This window comes from Epinephelus lanceolatus, chromosome 4, assembly GCF_041903045.1.
Source record: "Epinephelus lanceolatus isolate andai-2023 chromosome 4, ASM4190304v1, whole genome shotgun sequence".
Taxonomy (NCBI): Eukaryota; Metazoa; Chordata; class Actinopteri; order Perciformes; family Serranidae; genus Epinephelus; species Epinephelus lanceolatus.
Genome location: NC_135737.1, coordinates 17,105,414 through 17,117,723, shown reverse-complemented (window position 1 = coordinate 17,117,723; position 12,310 = coordinate 17,105,414). Strand labels below are relative to the sequence as shown.

General features: G+C 41.1%; 1 protein-coding gene across 1 annotated transcript in view; it reads right to left on the bottom strand.

Annotated features, from left to right (window-relative positions):
* Positions 1-4,023: 4,023 nt before the first annotated feature.
* The window catches only part of LOC117259592 (protocadherin-16-like), a 90,089-nt gene continuing 81,802 nt past the window's right edge, over positions 4,024-12,310 (bottom strand). The window contains exons 16-21 of the mRNA XM_033631016.2: positions 12,073-12,284; positions 11,595-11,746; positions 10,763-10,893; positions 10,195-10,481; positions 9,937-10,078; positions 4,024-9,431 (exon numbers count right to left, since the gene is read on the bottom strand). Coding sequence (XP_033486907.2) covers positions 6,841-9,431; positions 9,937-10,078; positions 10,195-10,481; positions 10,763-10,893; positions 11,595-11,746; positions 12,073-12,284 — 3,515 coding nt within the window. The 3' untranslated portion in view covers positions 4,024-6,840. The remainder of the gene's footprint in view (positions 9,432-9,936; positions 10,079-10,194; positions 10,482-10,762; positions 10,894-11,594; positions 11,747-12,072; positions 12,285-12,310) is intronic.

Genomic DNA, 12,310 nt, shown 5'->3' with positions numbered 1-12,310 from the left:
TTTTTTAAAGACATATCTTTGAAACTTGCCTACGGAAAATAAAACACTATCAGATGTTTTGTTACCATCAGAAAAGGTAATTGTGTAATTATGCTACTTATGCAGCTTTTTGCCTAAACATAATTCGACTGAAACAAGCAGTGCCCAAATCACGAAGCAACAAAATGCTTCACAGATACAGCTGTCTGTAAAAAGCATGATGCTACTGAAGCGGTAATAACTCATTCTCTTATTGTGTTGCGAGAAAAAGAGAGCATTGCATCTATTCAGAAGGGTGCTATACTGCTAACAAAGGCAAATCACTCAACAAAGCATGAAATCAGTTGATTAGCAAATTCTTTGATCAAAGTGTGGAACTGATCAGTTTTAATAACAACACTTTTGTTCTCCAGCAGGTTTAAGGATTTCAAAGGCGGGATGCTTCCTCTGTGAAAAAAGCAGCTTTAAGCATGAACAGCATGAACACATAGCTAATGATCGTACTACAACAGAATACAAATGAGTGTGCTTTCCAAGTTCGAAAGGGAAGTTATGGCATTCGTCAGCCTGGGTGTTATTCTCATATTGTTGTCCATCATGGCTATTAGTATAGATATGGTAAATGTGAACAGCAAGGACAAAACAATTAGAACAAGGGGCACTAGCATCTTACAGCTTTCCAAATAAAAAAATGGAGCAGAAGTAGAAGTTCAAAACTATTTTCTTTTGACGGAAAGTTAACACATGTAGTCCCCTGGAAATCCATGTACAGAAGCTTTTATAGAAAACTACATACAGACTTATTCATGTACACATGCTGATTTATTTACATCAGTGTGAGGCTGCGGTTCACTTTTGATATAGCTTGTGTGCATGCTACAGAAGTATTAGCTAGTTTCCAAACTGAAAACCAAAATGACACTGTAGACAACCTTCTGTTTTCCTAGACTTTACATTCAATAAAGAGAGGATCCAGTTGTGTTAGTCTCTCCAGTTTTCTGCTTAATTAACATTAAAGGGACAGTGCACTTTAAAAAAACAAACAAAAAAAAAACCATTTTTATCAGTCTACATTGTTTTGGTGTGATCTGAGTGTTGGAGATATCAGTGGTAAAGATGTCTGCTTTCTCTTGAATATAATGCAACTAGATGGGACTCAGCTTGTTGTGCATTTTAACAGCAATGACTCTTTACGATATCATGACCTGGTTACTTATGAGAAGTTTCATAAAAGAACTATTTATTTTCTATCAAACTTAACCAGCCAATTGAATCACAGCACTGAATGAAGTGTGCATCTACTGCTAGCTCACCTAGCACCACAGCGCTAGCTAATGTTAGCTCAGAGGACCATTGATGTTCACATCTCCAGCTGTCACAGACACGAGCCTCCTGCCTATGAGCGCATGTCTGATTCCCTCTGCATGGGTATACAGTTGTCGGGTGTAGTTTGTTAGAGAGAAAATAGTTCCTACAGGAAACTGCTCACAACAAGGTCTGCAGATTATCTTGAGTATCCTGGTCATAATTTCTATAAAAGAGACATTGCTGTTGAGTTTTTCAAATGTATTCATTTGGTGCTCTGTGCACCACAAGTCGAGTGACATCTAGTTCTACTACATTGAAGAGAAGGCAGATGTCTCTACGGACAATATCTCTAACACTCAGCAACTCAGACCAGAACAATCTGGATTGATAAATAGCACTACAGGTAAGAGGAAAAATAATGTAGTTTTGTTTTGGGGATAAACTGTCCCTTGAAACTTGTTAGAGTCCACGTTTCTCAAACTTCAACAATGGGCATGATGAGTAGGCTTACAATATTATCATGACCAACAGTCATAATGGACAAAAAATATGTGAATGACATCCAGCTAAACAAATACATATAGTTAAGTGGTTATCAGGAAACAGCAGGCTAAGAGAAAAAAAAACCTGAAAGATCAAGGATTTTCAGTATCATAAAAGTATGACAGCATTGACAGCTCTATAGGAGACACAGATTTTAAAGCAGTATGTCAGTGAAAGGAAAAGGGCACCCTGGCACTGAAGATTGCATGTTAACAGAGCAGCCTCCTGCGTATCCACTTTGTGTTGACGGGAAAATGATAGATTTCATTTGGTTTACGCAGAGCCTTTAATTTAAGCTTTGAGTAATGACTTGGCTTTTGCCCTCTTACTCATATCATCTGAGTTCTGTTGTGTATATACTGGCCCCTGATCCAAGGTGCTCGGTTTGGGTCACAGCATTCATCTCATAACCTGAGTCTGCTATGACACTCAAGTTGAGTGTATCATCAACAGGCTGTCCAACTCAGCCAGCTCCGCCCATATTTCCAGTCCACGGACAAAAAATACACACACGAATTCACCCCTGTGTGCGTGTGTGTGTGTAATTGCTCAGAATACCGCAGGGTTTAGGTTTCAGCTCCATAACCAGTCAGAGGCGGGCCTTGGAGCCGACAAACAGCACTCGTCCAGTTTCAGCTCTGTTTCATCAGGCAGCGGGAGTGTTGTCCTGCCTCGGGCAATATAAGAGTGATGCAATGAGTTCTCATGACAGGTTGGGTGGGGATTTTAAAAAATAACACTGTTTAGAAACATTGTTGACATGCATTAATTCTAACGTGAAAAAGTTCAAAAGAGCTCTGACAAATGCATTTCTTGATATAAAAGTTGAGTATGTTACAACGCTTGAACCTTCTGGCGTTTGATGAAAAGTACATTGGGGTGATCATAGTTTAGTGTTTTTGATGTTTTTGTTACATCACCGTATCATTTGAGAGCCATCAAATTTTAAACATAGAGATTTTATGTACAATATAAAACATTCTAGTAATACTAAACTCTGATTGTAGACAAATTTCTCAACTTTGCTTTACTTCACCTTGTTCTTATGTGTTATATGATCTGGGGAATAGACATTTAGGGCAGTTAGCAGAAACAGCAACATAGACCAGCATTTCTAAAGCAGCAAAACAAGGATAACTGCAGAGACGATAAAAAAGAAGTAATAACAGTTTAAGATTTATTGGGAGAACATTAGCGGCATACGCCTAAAGATCAAAATGTGAGATTTGACCTGGGATTTGGTGTGGTCAGTTTAATATGATGAATGACTTCAAAGCTGCAAAACATATTGTGAACGAGATCTTTTGGCAAAATGGATGAATGGGCGTTAGAACACTAAAGCAGGATGGAAATAACTCTGGCTCCATTTGAATGTGGTGCTAATTTGAACAAACAAGGAATGGAATAAGGCTCATGTGAGAATTTCATCAGAGGCAACTTAAGGTTTCTTTATGTTATCCAGTGTGTTTTATTTCAAAGTCTTGTGTTTTGCCTTCATGTGTGTTGGAAAAGCTTCACTAAGAGCATTAACAGGACAGAAGGGAATGTGTCAAGGTTTTTGTTCATTGTTGTTCATGGCTGCTTTTTGTAGAAATGAGGGCATCTGTAAAGCCATTACTTCAAATAACTTCTGGTATTGTGATTTTGTTACATCAAATATGCCTATCAAGTTCTAAATAACACTTAATGGCTATCATTAAATCAAATATTGTTAATTTGAAATACATTTGCTTAGGACTGAGACAATACTGGGACTCAACTGGGCTGTTTGAGGCCCACATCTGTCCACTTATCCTATTGCCCCTGGGACAAAAGGGAGTTTGAGTTGCAGAGTTTATACAAAGTCTTAGCTTGAGGTTACAGGGTAGTGACTTTAGATGTATTTAGATTTTGGAGGTCTGGGATGCCAGAAAATACAATTGAGCCTTCTGCAGGTGCCTAAATCAACAAAATATCTGATCTGGCCACCTAACTTCCAAACTCTCACGGTAAACCACTGGTCATGTCATGTGCTTTGCAAAATGTCACGTCACCACCTGCTTGTTAGACATATTGAATTTAAAACACTGGTTGTCAATTCAACATCATACAGCTCTAAATACATCTATGGATTAACCGCACATAATGACTATCATCATATGCTTCATTTTCATACTATTATTCTGAGCTGGTAAAGATGTGACAAAGGCGACAATTTGTTCACATAAGTACTTTAATCAGGCACTTTTTGCTCAAAAAGACTTCCCCGGATGAGCCTGGAATATGTGTGAACATTTGGAGGAATTTCTCTTCTATGGCACCATCATATGCCCAGTTTGGACAAACATGAAACGTAAGTGGCAGGTAACACTGTTCAGTACAAAACAAAACAAACAACAAGGTACCTTCTATCAAATAGGTAGTGTTCATGTATATTTGGCCAAGGTCAGAATAGCATCCTTGTAAATAATTTACCAAGCTTCTCTGTTTCTTAAGTCTACCTATATAATAAATAAAAATACTGCAGAACGTTAAATTAATTAAGATAATGTTAACAAGGGTCTAAAACTGGGGATTAAGCAAACAAAATACTTATATAACAATTTGAAGGAGAGAGGAATCTACATTTAGGCCATAGCAGGGCTCTACTGCTCTAGTTATTAATGCAAATGTATACATTATTTCATTTTGTAAAGGCTGCCAAAAACACAATTATGATCATGAATGTATTTATGGCATAGGCATCTGTGTTAAAGTATTTTGTGAAATATGGCTGAACATGTACCTGACATGAATTTGCTCTCATTAACTAGGAAACATTCTCTGGTGGTGTTTGAACATTCATAAAAATACATTTTTACTTCCATCACACCGTATGTAACATTTGTTAGTATCACTTTTAATCCATATACTATTCTTTATAGTGCTAGGGTACAAATGTGGTCCAAAAGAACATTCATTACAGCTTCTCAGTAAATCTATACAAAAAATCAGGACAAAAATGAGAAAAACCTACTGCAAATTTCAGTGTCAGGATGGCACTGATTTAGAGCTTAAAGGATATCTTAAAAGTGCTTTTTTTCGCCACTGACCGGTTCAGATCGCCAGTGCTATCTCTGTAAATAGCATACTAAGCATTTCCCTTACCCTTCACTTCCTCTGGGCTGTGTGTGAGACGTCATCTCGCGAGAGCTTTGCTTGTTGCCGGAAGAAAACAGAGGAGCCATGCTGAGCGCCGCTCAGAGTGGCGCTGGTTGTCCCAGAGTACAGTTGAGAGTTTTACTGCATTGGTATCATGGCTGCATATTTACCCCATTTTGAGAATGAAGATGAGCCCTTTTATTACGATGGCCGCCCATACTTATTTGAGCCCGAGTATACGGACGAGGAGCTCCTACAAATTGAAGAGCAGACGAGGACAGAGAGAAAGGGCCAACGAGCAGACGAGGGTGAAGCAGCGGCTGCACGAACGCGAATCTCTGAGGACTGGTGGTGCTCCTGTGGTTGCTGTGACTCCATGCCCACAGAGGAAGAATGTCTGTGTTGCAACGAGTGGGACCTGTTGCCCAATATTCATGGTCTCGATGTGTCCTGGGATGATACAGAAACTACCAAACGCTGTGAAACTACGTTAGAGGATTTCCCCCCTCTGATCAACAGGGCAGTGCTGGATACCTTTTTTCATGTGCCCAAAATAAATTGGAGGCAGCCAAAACCACAGGGACCAAATGGTCAACTATCCATCAAGTAAGTATAACTAATATGTCTTTATGCATGTAATACAGATACCTAGAATTGTCTCCGAGATGCACATTTACTGCAAGCAAAGCTCTCGCGAGATGATGTCACACACAGCCCAGAGGAAGTGAAGGGTAAGGGAAATGCTTAGTATTTTACAGAGATAGCCCTGGCGTTCTGAACCGGTCAGTGGCGAAAAAAAGCACTTTTAATGCGCAAACTTATACGGGACGCATTTGCCCCCATATCTACCGTTTTAGCTCATTTCGCGACTGCAGGCTAAAGTTATCCTTTAAGTAATATTTCTCTGATATTTTACTGAGGAACAATAGAAGAGTAGAAAAATGACCAGAACCTGCTTGCATTCTCTGACATGATTAGGCTGCTGATGGAGCAAACAGTTTTACACTTACCACGTAGCTGCTCAACGTTCTCCCTCACATAGTATTTTCACAATGCAAAATGAAAGCAGTAAGGCTCATTGTGAGAAATTAAAGCCAGGGCACCTGAAGGACAGGATCATTGGATGTCAGGTTTCATTTTCTTTTACAGAAAATGAAGGGACGTATGTTGAGGACTAAGACAACTTTTCAGCATTTCACATTCATGATAACCTTTTGATGTGAGATCAAACACTGGAACCGTAGAAAATCCGATCACACAATAGTCTATTCTGACTGATGTTTCATTTGTTCAAGCAAGGACATCTCTTTCTCTATAAATATTTACAATAGCCAGTTACAAATAACCCAATTCATAAAGCATTGATGAAGAGCTTCATTTAAAACCACAAGGTTAAGAATCACGAGAGATAAAACCAACTTACAGTACAAACAAGTATACAGTACAAACTACAAATATACAAATATAGAAATATATTCTGAGGTTTTAGCAACCTTTTGACACATTAATGCCATTTCTTGTCAGAAACCACATGTAAATATAAAAATATAGACAATGCTTTTGTACAAAATATTGACATCATGTATGAATCTCCATTCAAATGTGCAAATTAACACTGATCAACAGAAGAATGAGGAGTTTCTTTCACACAAGCATAAACAAAAAAAAGGTTTAGTCCATTTTGGCCTGTTAGTCATGTAGTTTAATTTTTCTTCAGTAAGCACCACAACTTCAGTTATTTGGACTTCTTAGTGTGACCATGTGTACTCTTGAGAAAGAGAATAGCATTTACTCATTTCAGGTTGCAGCCCCTGTGGTCATACAGTAGAACAAGTCTGGGACAGCAATGACTCAGTCTTTATTCACCCTTAAAAAATGTGTCTTTAGAATTTAAATCCTCAGCTCTGCCTCCTCACTGTGCTCTAAATTGTGTTCAGTTGTGCTGATCATCGATGCGGAGGGACCCTGTGAGACACTGAAGGGTGTGATTGCAGGAGAACGTGCTGCCAGTGGTGAGAGAGATGGGGAGAAACTTGGAGACATGGCGACGGAGGAGATGGATCCCTCTTTGCTGAGAGGGGATCTTCGCAAAGAAGCCAAGTGGGGGAAAGTCCTCCCCACGGCAGGCTTTGGAGGTACAGTTTTGGCCCCAGGGTGGGCCACAGAGGTTATGAGAGGTGGGGGGTCGATTCTTGACTCTGCCTTTGCTTTGTGATGAAACGACCTGCGAGGATGAGGAGGAGCTGTTTCATCTTTTAAACGTGCTATTTCAGTAAAAACATTAGCTAAAGGTTGGAACTGGGGACACCAGTTTAGCAGGTAGTCCCAGTTATAGCTGCCCCTCAGCTCCTCATCACTGGCCACGATGGCTGTCAAGGAGCCATCGACTGCAGGCTTTCCATCCTCTGGGAAAGTATAATCTTTAGGGTGGGAGATACTAAGTCCCCGTCCCACACCCACATACCCACCCCCTTCATCCCTGTAGACTGGCACCTGGCCAGCTAATAAAGTACTATTCAGACTGCCCAGTTTCTTCCCTTTGAACCAATCTATTGAAGGCTCACAGGACACATCTGATAGCTGATCTGCATCCTGCTGGATTCCAGAATCTGGACCTCGGGCAGAGATGCGCTCCTGCATGGAGGATGAGATACTTGACACTCTGGGGTATTCATTTATCATTCTGATCTCATCATCCTCTGCTGCTTCTGCCTCCGCAGAGCCACGTCCACTGGAGTGGGAAGGATCCAAGGATCCTCCACGAGTGTATGGACCCCCACTGCTGCCACTCTGATCAGCTGTGTATCCAGGAAGAGCCTGATGGTAAATCATTTCACTTGCTGCTATCTTTGTTTCGTCAAACTTGTGCAGCATGGTACCTGATGCCGGTGTCCGTCCATGTGCATTTCGGTCCCTCTTCTGCCGTCTTAATTTAACAAGAAAGAGTGCCACAGCAATTATTATCAGTATGACTATAGTCCCAAGTGAAACTGCAATGACGCTGATAAGAAGCATATTCATGTCATTAGTGAGACCAAAAGATGTACGGGTCACATCTACAGTAACTTTGGCCACTGCTACACGGGACATCTCCAGAGGGCTGTGAGCAGTCACGTCCAGTGTCATTAGACGCAACTCTCTTTTAGAGCGACTCACATGTCTACTGTAGCTGTCCATCTTTAAGAAAATCGCTCCTGTTGATTTATTGACTTCAAAATAAGGCGAACTGTCTGCTAGGGAGTAGAGGACAATGCCATCCACGCCTCCGTCCTCATCTCTGGCTTGGACTTTGCCAATGATCTGACCTTTCTTTGCTCCCTCAGGCACTTCGAATGAGAACTCTGAGGAGGTGAAAACAGGATCATATTCATCCTCCCCTGTAACATAAACCTGCACTGTTACAGTAGCAGAATAGTTGCCAGCATCCATGGCAACAGCCACAAAATGGAAGGAGTTAACCCTCTCAAAGTCAAAAGTAGAGCGAGTCCGTACTTCTCCTGAAGTTTGGTTCATGAAGAAGGCCTCTCTTACCTCTTTAGAGTTATCTAACATGAAGTACCTCAATTGTCCAAAAACCCCTCTGTCATGGTCAATTGCATGCAGCATGGTGACTAAGGCATTCTGGGGTTGGTTTTCCCTGATGCTCGCAGTTATGAGTTTGAGGGGAAAGAAGGGCCGGTTATCGTTGATGTCCTTCACCTCAATACTAACTGGGGCCAAAGCGTAGTGCCCTAGACCATCAGTAGCCTGGACAACAATCATATGGGACCACTGTCTCTCACTGTGTAGAGGTCTCTGCAGCCTCAAGGCTCCAGTCCACCGGTCCACTTGGAAAAGGTCTGTCTCGTCCCCTGAGCTTATGGAGTATTGCACTTCTCCATTGGGAGCAGAGTCTGGATCTGTGGCAGATAGATGCAAGATTTCTGTCCCTGCTGCTGCACCCTCACTCAGTACTACACTGTACTCTGCTCTGCTGAAAGCTGGAGGGTTGTCATTGGCATCTGTAACACTGATGAGGATGGGCACACTAGAGCTACGCTGAGGGATTCCACGATCCGATACCACAACAGTCAGGTTATAACTTGGCACTGATTCAAAGTCCAGCTCCTCCACCAGGATCAGGCTGCCAACTGTCTGGAAACCCTGTCCCTCCAAGAATCGCACGCTGCTCTCAATCTGGAAGGCATTACCTGAGTTGCCACTGGCAATGGCAAAATCAAAACCACAGTTGTCCCGAGACAGGTCTCCATCCACAGCTTCTAAGGTCAGAACAGTTGATCCAGGAAGCCCATCTTCACTGACAGTGGCTCTGTACTCTGACTGGTGGAAGATGGGGGCGTTGTCATTGACATCAGACACTTGTACCTGCACAGTGGCAACTGATGAAAGGGATGGAGTGCCCTGATCCCGCACCTCAATTATCACCAGGATGGAGGGGTTCTTAAAGTCAAACTCTGTTTTTTGGTTGACAAACAGAGTACCTGTAAGATTAAAAAGGATGTGGTCAAAAAATCAGCAGCTTTATTTAAATTGTCTCTTCAGAGCTCATCATATTAATTATCAAAACTGTTCATTACACAGGGTAGTTTGCTATAAAAATAACAATGAATGACTCAAATAAATAATTGAGCTATAATTACATTTTGTAAAGACAGTAGCAGGTTTAAAGGGAACATTATTTGAGGCAAAGGAATTGCATTTTACAATAGGAGACAGAATAGCTTGGGGCAAAAAGAGGCCTCTTTTATAATACGCTTATTTTTAGATGCTATCTCAAGCAAAACATCGGAGGCAAATAACATTAAATCTGGCTTTCAATGATTTTAATGAACAAAATGATTAAATATTTTGCAATGTCTGTGGCAAATATGTCCAAACCTCAAATGAGTATCCAAGGAGAGCCATAGGGGATCATGTTTTTATGAAGGGTAATTAAGTGGAACTCTGGTTAGAAAACAACCATAAATGTGCACACAGTAACCTTACCATTGCTTGGGTCAATGTAGAAGACGCCTCTAGTTGATGACATTACTCTGTAGGTAATCTTCCCGTTGTCCCCAGAGTCACGGTCAGTGGCTGTTACTGTGATGACTGCACTGCCTGCTGGGAGGTGCTCTGATACAGTCACCTGATGAGAAACACAGTACAAATATAGGTATATCCATATAAATACTTAATATGCTAAAACTCAAAAAGGTGTTGGTAGACGTAGGTGTTAAGACAGGTGTGTGAAGGTAGCTGCACCTGATACAAGTCTTGTGTAAAGTTGGGGGCATTATCGTTCACATCATCCACCAGCACAGTAATGTTGGCCTCGCTTTGATGCTTGGAGTCGGATGAGCGGACGGTCAGAGTGTACCACGTCCTTTCCTCATAGTCCAGAGGGCCAGTCAGAGACACCCCTCCTCCATAACGATGAATCCCGAACATGCCTTGGCTGTTTGTATCCAGGTGTAGTGTGTAGGAGAGGGCTGGCCCTGAGTCTACGTCATTTCCTGTTACTTGGGTGATGACTGTGCCGATCAAAGTATCTATATAATAATAAGGTGGAGAGGCAGAAGAAAAAAATAGGTTGCAGCTGAAAGGAAGCACAAAGGCTTTCAGTAAAAAAAAAATCTTTATTAAGAAATATCCTGTTCTGGAAAGCCTTGATCTAACAGACAGGAAATGAACAGAGGAACTTGGCAATAGTTTGTTTCGTAATAGGGTCAGACTTTTCTTACTGAGCCCCACTGAGTGAGCTGCCAGGGAGTGTGATGGGAGGCTTTATGATAAGATCACTGCACTAACTTCCACTGTGAAGCTGACTTACCCTCAGGCACTCGGATCTCCTGATGCACAGGAATCATGGGACTGTTGTCATTGAGGTCGATGATGATCACAGTGAGGGTGGCAGAGCCAGCTAGTCGTGGGGTTCCTCGGTCTGTTGCTGTAACAACAAGCCTGGTGCCACATAATGAATGTCAGTGTCTGAACTTTTAACTTTTATGAACTTGGTTGTGTAATGTTTCACCCCCCACCAAGATCAGCCTCTTTTTGCTTCAGACTGAGCATTGTTGCAAAAGATTTTTTTTTAATATGTTTTTTTTTTTTTTTTTTTTTACAGTAAATAGAGCCCACTTGTTTTGTTGTTGTACAAATCTGGAATTCATCAGCTCTTATTTTCAACATTAAAAAGTGACTGCAAATCAAATTAAAAAATCAATAAAACAAAACTTCTTCACAATGTGATTTTAAAATACCATCTGCCAGGCAAACATGATTTCTTTATAGCTTTGATAACTTTTTATAACTTTGCTGCATGACCATCAGCTTATTTGCATTTTCTCCCAAATCCTCTCTTCTCTCTCCATAATTGAAAACATTTTCTGAGCAGCCCTTGTTAAAAGATGACCAAATGCAGTAATGTAAACTGATCTACGCCTTTAAAAAAAAAAAAAGACATGGCTATTTTTAATGGAAATGTGCACAAAAATAGCTTTATCATTAAAACAATAATGTTATAACAAAGTTATTTGAGAAGGGATGGACATTATCATAGTAACAAACATTAAACAAGTGTGCGTCAAGGGCAGAGATGAGCTGAGGGGAATTACATGGCAGGATGTGAAAACACACAAAGAGAAAAAAAGAGCAAAACTCACTTTGTCTGTGTCCAGATCTCTCTGTCCATTATGGCTGCAGTGGTGATGCTGCCAGTCAGCGGGTCTATCTTAAACAAACCACTCATGGATGATGACCTGATAGAGTAGGTCACTTGACCATTTTGACCCTGGTCCAGATCATCTGCAGCCACCTGAGGAAATGACCAACCCATTTTGGAAAGGAAAATACAGAAATATTTGCAACAGCTGTTTTAGTGTAACATGAACTAGTGAGCAATATTGGACTTGGAAGTCAAGAGTTAATAAAAAATGGGCTATATGGACCTGGCTTCATGGCACAAATGTTTCTATAGTATATTCAGTTGGGACAATGAGAACACATGCAACTGAACAGAGTAATTTCTCTACACCGCTGAAACTATCCAGATTTCTAAAGCATGAGTTCTTTTTTTTTCTACAACTTCACACTTTAAAAACAGCCAACCATAATAAATATGTGAGGGACAGGCTACTGCACCTGAATAATGGGAAAATCGTAGCCTTGTGCCTCCCTAATGTAGGCTACATAGTTCTGGAGTTGGAAGCGTGGCAAGTTGTCATTGACGTCCTGCAGGATTAAGTTGACAGCCATGTAGGAGCTGGAGGATGCCGTCTCAGCTTTCACCACAAGGCGGAGTTTCGGAGTCTCCTCAAAGTCTAGTTCTTCAGATTTCTGGACCCATATTTCACCTAGATCACAAAAACAACATTGAGTC